This window comes from Panthera pardus, unplaced genomic scaffold (genome assembly GCF_024362965.1).
Source record: "Panthera pardus isolate Hobbes unplaced genomic scaffold, ASM2436296v1 HiC_scaffold_8, whole genome shotgun sequence".
NCBI classification, from domain to species: domain Eukaryota; kingdom Metazoa; phylum Chordata; class Mammalia; order Carnivora; family Felidae; genus Panthera; species Panthera pardus.
In genome coordinates this window covers 16222866-16241319 of record NW_026527013.1, presented here as the reverse complement: position 1 = coordinate 16241319, position 18454 = coordinate 16222866, and the positions used below count along the sequence as shown (strand labels likewise).

General features: G+C 45.8%; 1 protein-coding gene across 2 annotated transcripts in view; it reads left to right on the top strand.

Annotated features, from left to right (window-relative positions):
- LRRC2 (leucine rich repeat containing 2) overlaps positions 1-18454 on the top strand; it is a 39076-nt gene that overhangs the window by 15816 nt on the left and 4806 nt on the right. For both annotated transcript variants that reach the window (XM_019416575.2, XM_019416576.2), the window contains exons 3-8: positions 2077-2284; positions 4044-4200; positions 4932-5068; positions 9752-9897; positions 11434-11589; positions 17876-18012. In XM_019416575.2, coding sequence (XP_019272120.1) covers positions 2077-2284; positions 4044-4200; positions 4932-5068; positions 9752-9897; positions 11434-11589; positions 17876-18012 — 941 coding nt within the window. The remainder of the gene's footprint in view (positions 1-2076; positions 2285-4043; positions 4201-4931; positions 5069-9751; positions 9898-11433; positions 11590-17875; positions 18013-18454) is intronic.

Genomic DNA, 18454 nt, shown 5'->3' with positions numbered 1-18454 from the left:
TGGGTTTAGCCCCGAAGGGAGTGAGGGTCGAAGCGAGGCCAGTTTGCAAGGCTGCGAATTTTCCCCCGAGCCCGAGTACCGGGTGGGTGTAGGCGCGGAGCAGGGGAGCAGCGGGTACCCCCTTGAGCTTTGTCCAAGTGCACAGTAGGGAGCAAGAGAGGGGCAAGGGGGTCGAGGAGGGATGCAGGAGGCAATTAAAACGAGGCCCATGACATTTATTTTATAAAAGCTTTATTGATGAGTATACCTGACACCCAATAAACTGTACGCATTTAAAGTAGATAATTTGAAAAGTCTGGCCCAGGTATATATACATCTGTAAAACCATCCCCGCAATCCAGATAGGATCCTATCCGCCACCTTACAAGCCCCTTTCTCACTCTTGGTGACTCCTTCCTCTCACTTCCCGCCCCCAGTGCCCATGCAGTCACTCCTTCCTGCCACGGAAGATTATTTTGCATTTATTATATTCCATACAAATGGAATCACTGCCTATAAATGGAATCATTCCCTTTTTTGGTCTGGATTCTTTCATTCAGGCTAATCACACTGAGGGTTTTGGTTTTTTTTTAATGTTTTCATTTATTTTTGAGAGGGAGAGAAACAGAGCACAAGCTGGGGAGGGGCAGAGAGAGAGGGAGACACAGAATCCGAAGCAGGCTCCGGGCTCTGAGCTGTCAGCACAGAGCCTGACTCGGGGCTCGAACCCACAGGCAGTGAGATCATGACCTGAGCCGAAGTTGGACGCTTAACGGACTGAGCCACCCAGGCGCCCCGGGGATTACTGACATTTAATGACACACTAGACCTGCTCTGCTAACACTCCTAACATTTGACTGGAGGAAAGAGTCTGTGAAGCACCTACTAGGGTATTTCAACACATGCGATTCCTTAAAAAGCGTGGTCCCAGCCCTGAGTCAGGGCTCTTTTGCCAGTTCTGCGCCGTCGCCGCGCCTTTGCCCGTGGTTTCCCTGCTTGCTCATCCTCTCGGGTCTGCACATCGCATTTAGTCAGGAGCGGGCAGTTAGGATCGTGTGAAGTAAAGAACCAATACAGAATGCCTGGTGGGTCAAACAAAAGCCAGGCAGGACAGAAAGTGGCTGAAACTACATAAATGAGGAGGTGATCGCGACTCTCTGGGCCCTGCCGGTCCCAATCCGAGGAGGAATGAGGGGAAGAGGTCTGGGCTTCCTCTTCTCGCCTCACCGCACCCCTGCCCAGCCTTTGAAACCCCGAGCGCTCAGAGGACACCCACCTTGTGATAAAGGTTCATCTTTTAAAAAAGGTGAAGTCCTCGCGCTGCCATAGATATAAAAGGAATGTGTGTTAAAAATCCCCTTTTTCTCACGGTTGCACAAAAGGACGAGCAGTAAGGTGTTACAACCAGGTCCAAGGGGAGCCCAGAGGACACACACATTTAGGTGGCAGGAAAATTGAAACGCACCCGCGCCCGGAACAGACTGTCTCCAGAGGTGGAGGAGGGCCGTCCGTCCACCGGACAGAATCGATTTGTGTGCCCGCCGTCTTGAGAAGTATTTGTGTGGCTGTCGGTTTTCTACAAGTTCACCTTGGTCTCTACAGAGTTGTCAAAGCCTGTCAGGTATCTGGAGAACCGGGGCTGCCTGTGTAGTTCAAATCAGATGGCCTTGAAAGATCAGCATGTTCTTTTCGCCCTGCGTTAAAAAAAAAAAAACGAAAACAAAAAACTTGGGCTAGCGTCACATAATATCCAAGGAAATTGTAATTAATCAAATGCATAGGTAAACGTGGTAGAAATTTTGGGCAAGATTTCCATGCCACCCACCTTGTCTACTTTTTAAGTCAGAGTTGCTAATTCCCGTCTCTGAGGGTTTAGGGTCCCCCTATGTTCCCGAAGCAGAGGAAATGAGGGAGGAGGCTCAGCTGGGAGGGTTTAGGGTTGGGCGGGTGCTTAAGTCCCCCTAGGCTGGGGGCTGGGGGCTGGGGCCGAGGGGCCAGGGGAGGGACTGTGCCAGCTCCAGGCTGACCTGCCCGCTGCTCCAGGGAGGTGAGGGCGGTTCCCCAGGAGAGTGACTGTGGCTTCTGCTGCCCGTCTAGGATAAAGGAAGAGTGGAATTTCGTGGCCGAGTGCAGGAGGAAAGGCATCCCCCAGGCTGTGTACTGCAAGAATGGCTTCGTAGACACCAGCGTGAGGCTTCTGGAAAAGATCGAAAGGAACTCTCTCACCAGGCAGAGTTTACTTTCCAAGGAGAGAGACAAACGGAGGAGTGCGTTTGTGTTTGAACTTTCGGGAGAGCAGTGGACGGTGAGTGTAGTGAGGGGGTGCCCGGTGAGGGCTGCTGAGCTGAGCTCAGGGCACTGGCCTTGGCCTTGGCCCTGACCCAGAGAGCGCTCCTGCCTCTAGAGAGCTTTCCCCTGGATGGGGAGGAGGCTGTTGCCTGCTTCGAACCGAACCGGGTTTTCACATCCCTCCCTCTGTGTAAGACCCTGTCGTCCTGCGGGAGGGGGCAGCAGGATCCCCTTGGATCCCTCCGAGGCTGGCAGGGGCTGGGACCTGGGGGGGAGGGGAGGGGGGAGTGGGCCCGCCCCAGAATGGCGCAGACTTTAAATGCTTAATCCTGCCTTCTCTCCCCCAAACGTTAAAATCACTTTGCCTTTAAAAAGAATTTTTTTTAATGTTTATTTATTTTTGAGAGAGAGAGAAAATGCAGGCGGAAGAGGGTCAGAGAGAGAGGGCGACACGGAATCCGAAGCAGGCTCCAGGCTCTGAGCTGTCAGCCCAGAGCCAATCTCTGGGGCTCAAACCACGAGATCGCGACCTGAGTCACTGGCTTAGCCGCTTAGCCCACTGAGCCACCCAGGCGCTCCTGCCTTTTTTTGTTTCTGGTTTTTTTTTGTTTTTTTTTGTTTTTTAAATGAACTGTGACTTTCACGGAACATTTCCCAGCGGGTGGTGGTGACTTTGCTGAAGTGTCAGGGTGTGCAGAGCAGTAAAGGAATTTCGGCAGACCCTTTAGCTGCTTTTCCTCTGAGATTCTGAGGCCAGGACAAAGATGCCCCCTTTCTTTCCTCCGGTGTTTACATTGGCTTCCTGCTCCCTCCGCCCCTGACCTGCTGCTTTGCTTGGAGAGGCACCTCCAGGGCTTGCCCCGTGATCCGAGGTTTACTCGTGGAAGCGGCACCTGCTGTGCTGTGGGCAGGTGAACCTGGGCTGTGGTCCCTTTCTGGGGGACAGGGCTCTCTGGGACCTACCCTTCATCTCTTTTTATCCCCCCAACTTCTAGCTGAAGGGGCTCTGGGCCGAGAGACTAAATTTTGGGGGGTGATCCTGGGGCCGTCCTTTATTGGCCATGTGACCTGGGGCAGTTTACCCCCAGTATATATATATATATATATATATATATATATATATATATATATATTTTATACATTTTCTCTCCCCCCCAGTAAGATGATGCTAATGCTTGTGTCGGCCCCCGCGAGGGCTGTTGTGGTGACCAAATGAGTGGATATTTTCTGTCACCGATTTCTTAGCTGCACTGCCCTCTGATGCTGGGAGAGATGATCACTGTATGGCCTCTAGTGTTCTTTCTCCTGAGCCCCCATCATTGAGATCCGTGGGTACTGGGTTCTTGTCTGGATTTCTTTTCTTTTTTTTTTTTTTAATGTTTATTTATTTTGTGAGAGAGACAGAGCAAGGAAGCGAGAGAGCAGGGGAGGGGCAGAGAGAGAGAGAGAGGGAAAGAGAGAATCCCAAGTAGGCTCTGCGCTGTCAGGGCTGAGCCCGACGTGGGGCTCGAACCCACGAACCGTGAGATCGTGACCTGAGCTGAAATCAAGAGTCGGACGCTTAACCGACTGAGCCACCCGGGCGCCCCTACACAGTCTTAAAAGTGGCTTCGTGAAGTGGCTGTCGAGCTGGCGAAGGTCAGGCCTGACGCTCTCCCGCGTGCTCTCTCGTCTTCTACATCGATGCCCCGATGTACGCGGCTTTGTGCACGCTGCCCCTCGGCCCCAACACGCTGAGGAACTTGTTGTGACTGACGTCGTTCATTTTGTTTCAGGAGCTCCCGGATTCGTTGAAGGAGCAGACACACCTGAAAGAATGGCACATTAGCAATACCCTGATTCAAATCATTCCTACCTATATCGAGCTGTTTCAAGCGATGAGAATTCTGGATCTGCCAAAAAACCAAATCTCCCATCTTCCGGCTGAAATTGGTATGTTCCCCAGCGGGAGCCTTCGGTGTTCTGGTCTGGGAAGCGGGCAGCTGGCGGGCAGGCAGCATGGCCCTCCAGGAGGCTGCTCGGACGGGGCTGTTGCCTGTGTTCCCAGAGCCGCTGGCTTGCTTGCAGTGTCCCCTTGGGGTAGCAACGCCACCGTCCCGCCTGCGGAACTCGGCACAGGCAGACGTGGGCCAGTTGCGCAGAAGAAGCTAGAAGTGTCACGAGTGAGCAGTGCCGTGTTTGGGAGCTTCGTGTCTATTTTCTTTCAGTTTTAGAAGGACGAATGTGCAATGACATGTTCACTGTAAACATAAACCTCAATAGTCGGTCCTGGATATTAGTCCGTTGATGAGTTTCGTGTAGCCTGGTAGGTCATTTTGATCAACATTTGATAAATTTCCATCAGTAGCTGAAAATGAAGACCGGATGATCACTACTGCTTCTCCTTCTCTTGGGGTGTGAGAGGTGAAGGTCTGCGGCTGCCTAGTTGGATGAAGGATTAAACAGAGAATAAGCAAAAAACGCTCTGATCAAGGACCAACATGCTCAGGATGAAAGACGAGCTGGCGTTTAGTGAAGTGCTTAAAAAAACAAATACAAAATTATGTTTCCTGTCTCCCCCCCCCCCCACCATTTGTACAAACGTGTTGTATCTTTGTCTTGCTTTTGCCGTTAAAAAACCATAAGGGATCTACCCCATGGATGTTCATTTGTTCTGATGACAGGTTGTTTGAAGAACCTGAGAGAACTCAATGTGAGTTTCAACCATCTGAAGAGCATCCCTCCGGAGCTGGGGGACTGCGAAAATCTCGAGAAACTGGATTGTTCCGGAAATCTGGAATTAACTGAGCTCCCCTTTGAAGTAAGAAAGCGATCACGTTTGCACTATGAGTTACTTTTATTTGACTTATGACGTGGGATGATCTATAACGTGGGGAAGATGTTTTACAAGATGAAATCCATCTTTGTTATATCACAGTTTCTTGACATGTCAATCACTATACCAGCAATTGGAAGGTCCTTTAAAGTGTTCTTACATTAGACCAGGAGCTGAATTTAAGTTCGGAAAAGCCATCAAAACAAAACAAAAACAAACACTGGGGCGCCTGGGTGGCTCGGTTGGTTAAGCGTCCGACTCTTGGTTTCGGTTCATGTTACGATCTCACGGTTTGTGGGTTTGAGCCCCACATTGGGCTCTGCACTGGCAGCGTGGAGCCTGCTGGGGTTCTCTCTCTCCCTCTCTCTCTGCCCCTCCCCTGCTCACTCTCTCTGTCTCTCTCTCAAAAATAAATAAACTTAAAAGAAACAAAACAAATAAAAAGCTACACAAAACTAGGCAAAATGTCCTATTTTCACAGAGGATATTTTTATTTAATGCCTATTTAATGTAAGATTCCTGTTGTCTGTAATGCTTATCTGCAATTGTGAAATACATCAGAAATGGGAATAAAGGGGGTAAGATTTTTTTAAAGTTTATATATTCATAAAAACTTAGAGATAACAAAAATCGTCTTACAGATAGGATTTTAAAAGTTCATTAATCGAAATCAAATGAATTAAGTTCATTACTTTTGGTCTGTATTCATTCATGATTTAACATCATATTCTGATAAAATGGAACAGCTGAAAGGGAGCAGAGTTTATTGCCAAATAAAACTCAACAGGCTTCTTATGCTGAAGGGAGATATGGATCTCATGGTAACCAACTGGTAATGAACACACCGGAAACAGTAGTGCTCATGTGGTCCTGCCAACGCCCACTGATTATAGTCCTAGATGGGGTGTTATGGTCCTTGCCTGTAAACTTCTGGGTGGGAGGAAGTAGTCGCTTCTACTGTCGCCCCAGGAAATGCCAGACAGTGGTCCGGGTGAGGGGTGCCCCCCCAAGGGCGTGACCCCCTTCATAAGATTGCTCATTCCCCAAGCCTCCTTAGTTTAGAAAATGGCTCTGGGCACCTGGGTGGCTCAGTCGGTTGAGCGTCCGACTTCGGCTCAGGTCATGATCTCACGGTTTGTGAGTTCGAGCCCCGCGTCGGGCTCTGTGCTGACAGCTCAGAGCCTGGAGCCTGCTTCGGGTTCTGCGTCTTCCCCTCTGTCTCTGCCCTCTCCCCACTTGTGCTGTTGTCTCTCTCTCAAAAATAAATAAACATTAAAGAAGAAAGAAAGAAAGAAAGAAAGAAAGAAAGAAAGAAAGGAAGGAAGAAAGGAAGAAAGAAAGGGACCCAGTCTTCTCTCGGTTGTCCAGGCTGGAAGCAAGCCAAGTCAACTTGACCTCTGTTGCTCCCACGCCCTGTAACCACTCTGTAAATAAGTCCTGTTGAGCATGCCCTTTAGAATATATTCTGTATCTGACCCCCGCCCAGCACCTTGCCACCAACACCCTAGTCCAAGCCCGTGTTGTCCGTCACCTGACCTAGCCTCCTAGGCTTGCTTCTCTGTCCCTTCTCTTCGCCTCCCCGCTTGGTTGAAATATAATTCATACGGCCCCCAGTTCAGCCATTGTAAGTGTACGATCCACCGAATTCACTTGTAGGATATTTCGATCTCGCCCTCGAAATTCTGTCTTGCCTCCTCGCACTTAATCCCCATGAGCTGGCATATCAGGCAGCACCAGGCAATCACCATTTGGGTTGTTGTTTTTCACCTGGTTCACCTAAACTATATTGACACCCGCGGGAGCAAATGGTCTCTGGATATAGATTTTTTAGGCTCTTTGCTTTGAATAGGATTCCATAAATGCACAGTATTTGTTATGCTTCCCCAGTTGGCTGCGTTCTCATAGTTCACTGATTCTTCCTATCTATAACTTCGTGAATTCAGTCCTGAATGGTTCTCAGTGGCCATCGTTTTCAACTATCTGTTCAAACTGTGGTTTATTCAAGATAGATGAAAAACCATATACCTGAAGACAGGCTGCACGGTCATGTTAAAGGGAGTGTCATCTGTGAGGGCATCTCAGCCTCACGTGTCCAACTTGTATTTACCCAATGGAAGCACACAGCACCCCAGGTTCTGATGTCTACAGACTCAGGAAACCACTGTTTGCCTGGATGCCATATCCAAATGCTAGCATTAAAAAAAAATTTTTTTATTGGTTAAAAAACTAACATTATGTTTACCATCGTGACCATTTTTATTATTTTTTAAAAATTCTCTTTCATGTTCATTTTTTACTTTTGAGGGAGAGAGAGTGAGCGAGCACAAGCAGGGGAGGGGCAGAGAGAGAGGGAGACACAGAATCTGAAGAGGCTCCAGGCTCTGAGCTGTCAGCATAGAGCCTGACGTGGGGCTGGAACCCATAAACTGTGAGATCATGACCTGAGCCGAAATCAATAGTCAGATGCTTAACCGACTGAGCCACCCAGGCACCCCCATTGTGACCATTTTTAAGTGTATGGTTCAGTAGGGTTCAATGCCGTCACATTGTTGTGCCCTGTCTTCACGAGGATGCTTCTCTCACAAATAATTGACGTAATCCTGAATTCAAATTCAAATAGACAGCGAGTAGAATAAATGATGTATAGAAAGTTACGGGAAGGAACCATCAGGAATTTTGAGACAAAGGTAAAGATAATGAAACTTCTGTGTTAATGCATGTTGTATTTATTATGACTGAACGTCAGATTTTTATCTGGACAACACTGGAATTTTCAGACAAATAGAATTACCTTTCAAAAGAGTTTGTGAGTGTTTTGCTTTGCCCTTGATGAAAGTAGCTGGTGGGGAATGGCTAGATCTGGGCCTTCTGTCTCCTTGCTAGTTGAATACCGCTGTGATTTTCCTTATTCTAATTTTCACAAACGTCTTACGTCATCTCCTTTAAATATCCCCAGTAATTTATTCTACAGTCCAAAAAATGCACTTTCTACATTTATCGTAAAAAGAAGAAAGACGAGAGACCGAGGAGAGTTCAGTCTTGATTTTTCTGCTGATCTGATAACCCTGGCCACACAGTCAGGAAGTTCAGACTGAATCGTGGGCACCCAAAGCATCTTCTTTGACTGTCACATTCCTGTCTTCATGCTCATTTTTTTAAGGTGTTCCCCAAATCCTTTTCTGATACCTTGCACATTTTATTTTTTCAAGAGAAGGGGAGGAGGGGCAGAGAGAGGGAGAGAGAGAGAGAATCCCAAGCAGCCTCCGCACTGTCAGCGCAGAGCCCGATGTGGGGCTCAGACTCACGAACTGTGAGATCATGATCTGAGCTGAAATCAGGAGTTAGTCCCTCAACCAACTGAGACACCCAGGCGGCCCTTCACATTTCTTTTTATGAATTCAAAACAAGAGCAAAATTAGGATGTGCCCATTCAATAGGACCACTTTGGACCGTGCCTCGCTTGGGCAAATTTGGCAATATGGAATTAGGTATTATATTCAGGTAAATAAAGGCATAAACCTACTGCTTCTTTCTTCTCTACTTTTCAGTAATTCCTCCTATTGGTCCAGTTGGTTCCATATTGTGGAACCATTTTGAAAATGTATTCTGAGAGGCAGCTCAAGTTTTATTTGTGGGCTCTCAGAATAAGCCAGTAAAAGGTAGCTCCTTATTATGTATTTCATAGTCACGACCTGATTTACAAAATCAAACCCAAACATGAGAGACATTTTCCTGCTTTATTCGCTGTTCATAGATTTGCATTTGAAAGAAAAAAAGTATATTTCCCAGGGTGCCTGGGTGGCTCTGTCGGTTGGGCGTCCGACTCTTGATTTCAGCTCAGGTCATGAGCTCATGGTTGTGGATTTGAATCCCGTGTTGGGCTCTGCGTGGACAGCATGGGGCTTGCTTGGGATTCTCTCTCTTTTCCTCTCTCTCTCTGCCCCTCCCCCACTCATACTTTCTCTCCCAGAATAAATAAATAAACTGAAAAAGGTATATTCCCCTACGGATTCAGTCACCATGTTAAAAACACAGATTATGGAGATAAGACATAAATAGTGGAGATCGAAATTATATTTTAAAAAAACCCTGAAATAGTAGAGATCTCTGATCATTTGCCTTGTCCCTTTCTGAGTCTTTTTAAGATTTGTTGGAACTCCTTTGGCTGTCTTCAAGTCATTCTATTCTCGAAAGCTTGTGCTTTTTTGTTTTCTGGGACTTTGCACAGGCTGTTCCCCACCTGGAGTTGCCTTCCCTGTCTTCCCACCTGTCGAGGAACCTCAGGACCCAGTGCAAATACTCCATTCTCCATGAAATCTTTCCTGACCCCTGACCCTTACTCCACCTTGACGTTGGCATATTAGCCACTTATGTCTGTGTTACCGAACACTGCCAGTTGAAACCTTCTTCACGTTAGTTCTTGCTACATAAAAATTGCATTGCTTATTTTGGAAAGTGTGAACTCCTTGAGGGCAGCCTCTATGTGCCGTCGATCTTAGTACCCCCAGCATGGAGCACATCCGTAGGTGCTCCAAAATTCATGTTATATGGGTCTGTGTTGCGTAGATTTCTAGAGGTGCCTTTGAGAAGAAACATCACCTAAAAATTATTAGTCGAACTTCATTCTAGAAAAGTAATTAGAGTATACATATTGTTATTCCTTTCTAGTTAAGTAACTTGAAGCAAGTGACATTCGTAGATATCGCGGCAAACAAGTTTGCCAGTGTCCCGATCTGTGTCCTGAGGATGTCTAATTTGCAGTGGTTGGATATCAGCAACAATAGCCTGACCGACCTGCCCCAAGATATAGACAGGTAGCTACTCGCGTTCTGAAGGTGAGGTGTGTATGCATTAGTTACTAACGCCTTAAACACCGTTGCCACTTTAAACATGTGTAACCCATGAATGGTCTTCAAAATCAACGCATCTTCCAAGAGTGTGTTGTTTCCGGGAGATGTGTCTGTGGGAAATAATAAGACAATTTCCAGTCTGTGTCGTACGTGTGTGTGCACATAAATGTGCATTTGAACACACCTTCTTGGTCTTGGTGAACTTTAATTTACTTCTGTCCTCAATAGAATGCTATCATTAGCTTTCTTTTATTCCACAGAAATGGAAAAGCATGCTTATTACCTATGGAATAGAAACCTATCACTCTGTGTTTTTATACATATTACCACTCTGTTTATAGTATCAGTAAGGATCATTTTTATTGGTTTCATTTATTGGTTTATTGTACCAAATCTTTCAAACGAAATTGATACGGTTAGTAAGTTTTTTCCAATTATATACTTGTATGTCATTTTTAAAAAAATAATCACACTGGGGTGCCTGGCTGGCTCAGTCAGTAGAATATGCGAGTCCTGATCTCAGGGTCGTAGTTCAAGCCCCACGTTGAGTGTAGAGCTTACTTTAAAAAAAAAAAAAAATTACACTGGATCATGTAAGATTCATTCATTCATTCATTCATTCATTCCACCAATAATATTAGGCTCCTGCATGGCTGGTCCAGAGTTTAACATGGTTTTAAATCCACAGTCTTCATTATAACAATATAGTAATAAGCAAGTAATACTTACTACTCTAAGTATACTTGAAGTATATAATAATAAGTAAGCTGTTATGACACAGAGGCCAAAACTGGCTCAGTTCTGAAGGTCACTCATACGACCTTTCTGTACTCTTGGCCACCTGTAATGCATCGGTGCTTCCCAGGTTGTGAGACTAAGTGGGAATTGCTCTACTTTGAAACACAAGGGGAACTCTGTGAAATATTTGTGGGATCAGTCAAGGTTTTGCAAGTGAATGCAAGAAAAAGCTGGAGGGGGGGGGTGTCACTGAGTTAGAATAAAATGGGAAAGAAGTGAAACACAGCTGGAGCGTAGTTTGCTCGTTTCCTGTTCATTCTGCGGGTTGCTTTTCCATTTCAAAGATAGGAAATATGACGGGGGAGGAATACTGTGCTTTCCAGATGTGCACAAGGCAATATGTTGCCCAAATCTGTTCATTCTCAGCCCAGCTCCAGGGCGGGTCCTTTCCCACGCCCCACTGACCCAGGGGAATGCGACGGCTCCTTGGAGGGATGACCGGGTGTCAGGCCCCCTCTCGGCCTCGTGCACGTTGTGCAGTTTGCTTATCCCGCTGCTCTCTTTGGGTCTTCGGCTGGCAATTAAGCCAGCGAAAACTTAAAATTCACGTCACCTGGCATGACTCTATTTAAATTTTGAAGTCAGCTTATTCTCGCAGGGGTCGCCTATAGGGATTTCATACCAGAATTGATGTGTCATTTGCTTTGGTTTTTCAGCTGTGACGTCAGTCCTCATATTTTATTGCCTTTTGCTCCTTCTTAGGCTAGAAGAGCTGCAGACCTTTATCTTGTATAAGAACAAGCTGACCTATCTTCCGTATGCCTTGCTTAACCTAAAGAAGCTGGCCTTGTTAGTCGTCAGTGGGGACCATTTGGTGGAGCTCCCCACGGCCCTGTGTGACTCGTCCACACCTTTAAAGTGAGTAGATCCCAGTAGAGACAGTCAGACACAAGGTAAGGAGTGCCTGGAGCCTGGAGCCTGGGCGCCCGCCTGTTTCAGGAACCAGGTTAGGTGGTTCTTGTGCTCTGAGGACCTGATCCCTGTTCACAGAGGTTCACAGAGGTTCCGATGCCTTTTTACAGGATTTTGAAGGTTTTGGCCACTGGCATGGGGAGGTAGAACTCAGAGGATTTCTGGGCAAATGCTACCGCTGTTTGAAGCGTGACAGGGCAGTTGTCCAGGGCTCCCTGGTCTGTTGTTGAGCCTGGAGGGTCAGTGGCTTTGAATGTTTCCTGGTTGCCTCGCTCTCTGGTTTCCTTAAAGGTATGTGTAAACCACCCCAAACTCAGAAAAACCATCCATGCAAATGTGACCCAAACAGATTCCAATCTGGCGTGAGACACTGAACGGTCTTTCTTACCTTGGCAGTGGACTTGAAAAGCCCCCCGCTCCACTCTCCCTTGAAGCTGACCCCAGGGCACATCCCCTCGGCTCCCGGCTGCCAGAATTTGAGGCTTTGGGGGTCCCCCCATCACCTCTCTCCTGAGCCCGTTTTGACCCATTCCAGGAAGCTTTACACGAGGCCACTCCAGTGACAGCCATTTCATCACTGTGTCCAGAGTGTCCCCCTGCCTTGAGTACCAGTTGTTGGCTAAGACCATCATTCAAGGGGCTCTTTCCCAGGGGAGCCCAATTCTTCCAGTGGTAAATGCTCACTATCAGCATAAATCTTCCTCGTCTTCCAATCCTGGCAATAAGATGCATAGCAGACAGAAGTAAAGAAGTTGACAACTGCAAAGAGAGAGACTACATCCATCACTGTGTAATCACAAGATGAATGGGGTATGACATCTCCCCACTGCCCCACCATACTCTTTCCACTGGAATGGGTCCTCCCCTGTCCTTGGCTGTCCCAGGAATGTCTTCTGGACGAGAAGGGGCCCCCTGGTGAGAGGGCTGGCAGGACCCACCCTTAAGCCCCTTCCACATTCAGCCAGCTGGGAGCAGGCGTGACAGCTTCTCAACCAAGGATGCACGGGAGGGAGACTTCTGGTCAGGAGACTTCCGCTCAGGGTAAAACTGACCTGTGTGCAGGCAACTAAAGTCATGTCAAACGATAATAATTGTAGGACTTGGAAATCTCAAAGAACCGGATGGAAGCTCTTTAAATTAATAAAAGTGTAAATTTTTTTTAATGTTTATTTATTTTTGAGAGAGAGAAGCAGAGCACAAGTGGGGGAGGGACAGAGACAGAGAGGAAGACACAGAATCCGAAATAGGCTTCAGGCTCTGAACTGTCAGCACAGAGTCTGACAAGGAGCTTGAACCCACGAAGCGTGAGATCGTGACCTGAGCCGACGTCGGAAGTTCAACCGACTGAGCCCCCCAGGCGCCCCTAAAAGTTTAATAAAAAAAAACCCCTAGATATAAGTTTGCATTAAGACTTCTATAAATAACCTATAGAAAAATAGTGGAAGGGAATAATGACAGTAATAGTATTAGCCAAAAATATAAAAACCTAAAAAAGAAATCTAGACAAAATGCTAGCAAAATAGCTCTTTATAAGGAATAAACTAAAAAGTGCTCCCAAAGCCTAACGAAGAGGTCTTGAATATTTGGAAAGACATACTGTCTTTTCTGGATGAAAAGACTATAAACATATGATTTCTTCCAAAAATTATACTTAAGTGTATAATATGATCCCAACCATAACTCCAGTGGAATTTCTTTTTTTGGAACTTGAAAAGCTGATGTGAAAGTACACCTAAAAGGCAAAAAGCTAAGAACAGCAATGATAACTTTGGAAAACAAGAGTGACGGGGCAGAATTTGCCTTACTGAGAATTATGATGGGTTTAAAAGGTAGAATAACGGGGCACCTGTGTGGCTCAGTCGGGTTAAGCATCCGACTCTTGGTTTCAGCTCAGGTCATGACCTCACAGTTTGTGAGTTCGAACCCGCATCGGGCTCCATGCTGATAACGTAGAGCCTGCTTGGGATTCTCTCTCTATCTCTCTCTGTCCCTCCCACGCTCACTCTCTCTCTCAAAATAAATAAATAAACTTAAAACAAAAAACTGGCGTGTAATAATTAAAATGAGGTCGTGTTAGGCAATGATTCGTAGGTGAATTATTAGAACAGAATAGGTAGTACTGAAATTAACCCTAGTATATGATACAGGGATTTTCATAAACCAGTGGGGAAGGTATGAGTGACTTAATACGCCATTAAGGAAGTTGGCTACTCAGGGAAAGACAAAGTCTGTTCGTCACTTTATAGCGTAAGACAGCTTACGGCACATAGCCATGTATGTGCTGTGTATCGTATACAGCATGTAGGAAGACATACAGAGAAAGCCACAGATTAAATGTAAAAAGAAAACTATAAAAGGAATACGATGTTAATGATGGTAGCTTGACCACGTATTTAACACCTATCCTTCTGGAGACCCCGCTGAGATGAGGAAAATAATAAAACCTACAATCGACAATGATCGAGAAAGCGGGAGAAGGCTTTCCCCGAATGAGAGACCATAAGACAACTTTGGGAGACAAACGGCAGACAGAACAGTGGTGACTGATAAAAATTGTATGGCAACCAAGTTTAGAAACCAAGTTTAGAAACCAAGAAACTGAGCCCATTTGCCCTGGAGAACTCCGAAGAAGCTCGAGGTCAGAAATTCCAGGCATGTGTTGGTGCCGCCTGAGACATGGTGCTAAAAATAAAGGAAAATCTCATGTAAACAGATGACCCCCCCCACCTTCCAATCTCCTCCTCGATTCCATCCGGCAGACCACTCACCCCCCCCCCCGCAGTCTGGCCCCCTGGCCAAAAGCCTGAGGTTTCCTCTAGGGTGGCCCTGGGGGAAAGACCCCGGAGTTCTGTGTTTGGAGCCTCCCCAGGGAGAAGGCATCACCAAGCCTTCCCAGATAATTGTCCCAAGAATACAAATTTTTCAACTTTAGAATCAAACTTCAGGCAAGATGGAAAAGTTAAATACGGTTTTGGATCAGGATGCGGACAGCGTTGGTGTTAATGCAAAAGTAAAAGTCTGTGATGTCTGCGATGTGCTTTGAATGCATCAAAAAATAAGACGGCCTGACGAGTGGATGGAGGGAGGACGGCTGGGTGTGTGATAAGGCAAAAGCCATAAAATCTTACGTATGGAACCTAGGTGGTGGGTATGGGGGTGTTCACTGTAAAATTTTTTCGACCCTTTTGAACGTTGGAAAATTTTCATACTAGGATGTTGAAAAAGTGAAAGTATGGATCGTAAAAACTGGGAGGTGGGAGGGTCGGGCAACTGAAGGGAAGAGAAGGGATGCCTCCGCTTGATGTAACAACATTGAAGTATTTGTCCTGCGTAAAAGAGATTTCTGGCAGGTTAAGTAAAAATAATGATTCACAGATGAAAGAGCTTGCCTCTAGGATCTGAGAGACAGAGGCAGGGTGAGAGACTATGGCTTTCAATAAAAAGTATCCTTGTGCCTATCAAATTTTAAAATACATACAGGGGCGCTTGGGTGGCTCAGTCGACGAAGCATCTGACTCTTGATTGCAGCTCAGGTCGTGATCTCACAGTTCACGGGATCCAGGCCCTGTGTCGGGCTCTGAGCTGATGGCCTAGAGCCTTCTTGGGATTCCCTCTCTCTCCCTTTCTCTCTTCCTCTCTCTCTCTCTCTCTCTCTGTCTCTTCCCTTCTGCTCTTGTTCTCTTTGTCACTCAAAATGAATAAACAAACAGCAAAAAATAAAATACAGACAGCGATTACTTGGATAAAACATTGAAGAATGATAACCTACAGGCTTTTTCTTTTTTCCTGGATAGCGAAGGGCGATAAAATTAATTCAATAAAAGAGCTTGCAAAGGAAATTACAACTTTGTTGCTCTCTCCACGTTAGACAATAAAGTTAAAAGGGAAATGAACTAAGGAATATGTATACTGAAATAGGATAGATGGGTGGCTTTATCTTCCATGTATATAGAACTCCTACAAACCAATGAGAACAGCTATCGCCCAAGCCGGCCGGGCCCACAGACCAAAGACTATTTGAGGGATTTCCTTTTTTTTTTCTTTTTATTAAAAAAAATTTTGTTTTAATGTTTATTTATTTTTGAGAGAGACAGTGTGTGTGTGTGTGTGTGTGTGTGTGTGTGTGCGCAAGTGGGGGAGGGGCAGAGAGAGAGGGAGACACAGAATCCCAAGCAAGTTCCAGGCTCCCAGCTGTCAGCACAGAGCCCGACGCGGGGCTCGAACCCACGAACGGTGAGATCATGACCTGAGCCGAAGTCGGATGCTTAACCCACTGAGCCACCCAGGTGCCCTGAGGGATTTCCTATTTTGAATTGAAATAATAACATCCCCTTTCACATCAAAACATCTTTGAAAACTGTGAAGACAGATCAAATCCCATTTTCGTTTCTTTCCTTTCCATCTTTTTCGTTGTGGGGATTTTGTCTATTGAGTGTCCTCTGTAACTTAACTCACCTCGTTTTAGAGTTTGATAACACTAGTTGGGAGTCATAGCAAACATAGTAGGACATCACCCAGTTTATTATTTAAAAAAAATTTTTTTTTCAATATATGAAGTTTATTGTCAAATTGGTTTCCATACGACACCCAGTGCTCATCCCAAAAGGTGCCCTCCTCAATACCCATCGCCCACCCTCCCCTCCCTCCCACCCCCCATCAACCCTCAGTTTGTTCTCAGTTTTTAAGAGTCTCTTATGCTTTGGCTCTCTTCCACTCTAACCTCCTTTTTTTTTTTTTTTCCTTCCCCTCCCCCATGGGTTTCTGTTAAGTTTCTCAGGATCCACATAAGAGTGAAACCATATGGTATCTGTCTTTCTCTGTATAGCTTATTTCACTTAGCATCACACTCTCCAGTTCCATCCACGTTGCTACAAAGGGCCATATTTCGTGCTTTCTCATTGCCACGTAGTACTCCATTGTGTATATCAACCACAATTTCTTTATCCATTCATCAGTTGATGGACATTTAGGCTCTTTCCACAATTTGGCTATTGTTGAGAGTGCTGCTATAAACATTGGGGTACAAGTGCCCCTATGCATCAGTACTCCTGTATCCCTTGGGTAAATTCCTAGCAGTGCTATTGCTGGGTCATAGGGTAGGTCTATTTTTAATTTTTTGAGGAACCTCCACACTGTTTTCCAGAGTGGCTGCACCAATTTGCATTCCCACCAACAGTGCAAGAGGGTTCCCGTTTCTCCACATCCTCTCCAGCATCTATAGTCTCCTGATTTGTTCATTTTGGCCACTCTGACTGGTGTGAGGTGATATCTGAGTGTGGTTTTGATTTGTATTTCCCTGATGAGGAGCGACGTTGAGCATCTTTTCATGTGCCTGTTGGTCATCCGGATGTCTTCTTTAGAGAAGTGTCTATTCATGTTTTCTGCCCATTTCTTCACTGGATTATTTGTTTTTCGGGTGTGGAGTTTGGTGAACTCTTTATAGATTTTGGATACTAGCCCTTTGTCTGATATGTCATCTGCAAATATCTTTTCCCATTCTGTTGGTTGCCTTTTAGTTTTGTTGGTTGTTTCCTTTGCTGTGCAGAAGCTTTTTATCTTCATAAGGTCCCAGTAGTTCATTTTTGCTTTTAATTCCCTTGCCTTTGGGGATGTGTCAAGTAAGAAATTGCTACGGCTGAGGTCAGAGAGGTCTTTTCCTGCTTTCTCCTCTAGGGTTTTGATAGTTTCCTGTCTCACATTCAGGTCCTTTATCCATTTTGAGCTTATTTTTGTGAATGGTGTGAGAAAGTGGTCTAGTTTCAATCTTCTGCATGTTGCTGTCCAGTTCTCCCAGCACCATTTGTTAAAGAGACTGTCTTTTTTCCATTGGATGTTCTTTCCTGCTTTGTCAAAGATGAGTTGGCCATACGTTTGTGGGTCTAGTTCTGGGGTTTCTATTCTATTCCATCGGACATCACCCAGTTTAAAGGGCCTGACTGTGAGCAAGTGTTAGCGTCTGTCTCAGGGCCTCCTGTCCACTGTCCTTTGCAGCTAAGTAGCTCTCATTTTCCCAGCAGGCCCTGAGCAGGAAAGGACTGCTCCCATAATCCTGTTAGATTTTTCCACAGGGCAGTTCCACTGGTGACGTTAATATTATGTGGCCGGCTGTGACCTTCAAGGATAACCAAGAACTTGCGATTCGGTACCACAAAACTTCACTTCATGTGAGAGGAATGTTGCGGTTAAAAATGCACAGGTGAAAATGTGATACTGTCCATATTTTCTCGAATAGATTTGTAAGCCTTATGGACAATCCTATTGATAATACCCAGTGTGAAGACGGTGTGGAAGTGATGGAAAGTGAACAAGATCGTCAACACTTTGATAAAGAATTTTTGAAAGCCTATATTGAAGATCTTAAAGAAAGAGGTACGTCAATCACCTTTAAAATTCTTTTAAAATTTTTTTTTCAACGTTTTTTTAATTTATTTTTGGGACAGAGAGAGACAGAGCATGAACGGGGGAGGGGCAGAGAGAGAGGGAGACACAGAATCGGAAACAGGCTCCAGGCTCCGAGCCATCAGCCCAGAGCCTGACGTGGGGCTCGAACTCACGGGCCGCGAGATCGTGACCTGGCTGAAGTCGGACGCTTAACCGACTGTGCCACCCAGGCGCCCCTCTTTTAAATGAATATACAAGATTCTGTGCGCTCATGCGACACATTTGGCATGAGTCACATCGACAACACGCTAATTGGTTATTTTTCCAGGTACCAAATATCTATAGTTTCTCTAAAATACTAACATTTTCTAGTGTACTTGTCATCAACTATTTGACAGGCCAGGGAGCATACACTTCAGACTTGGCATTA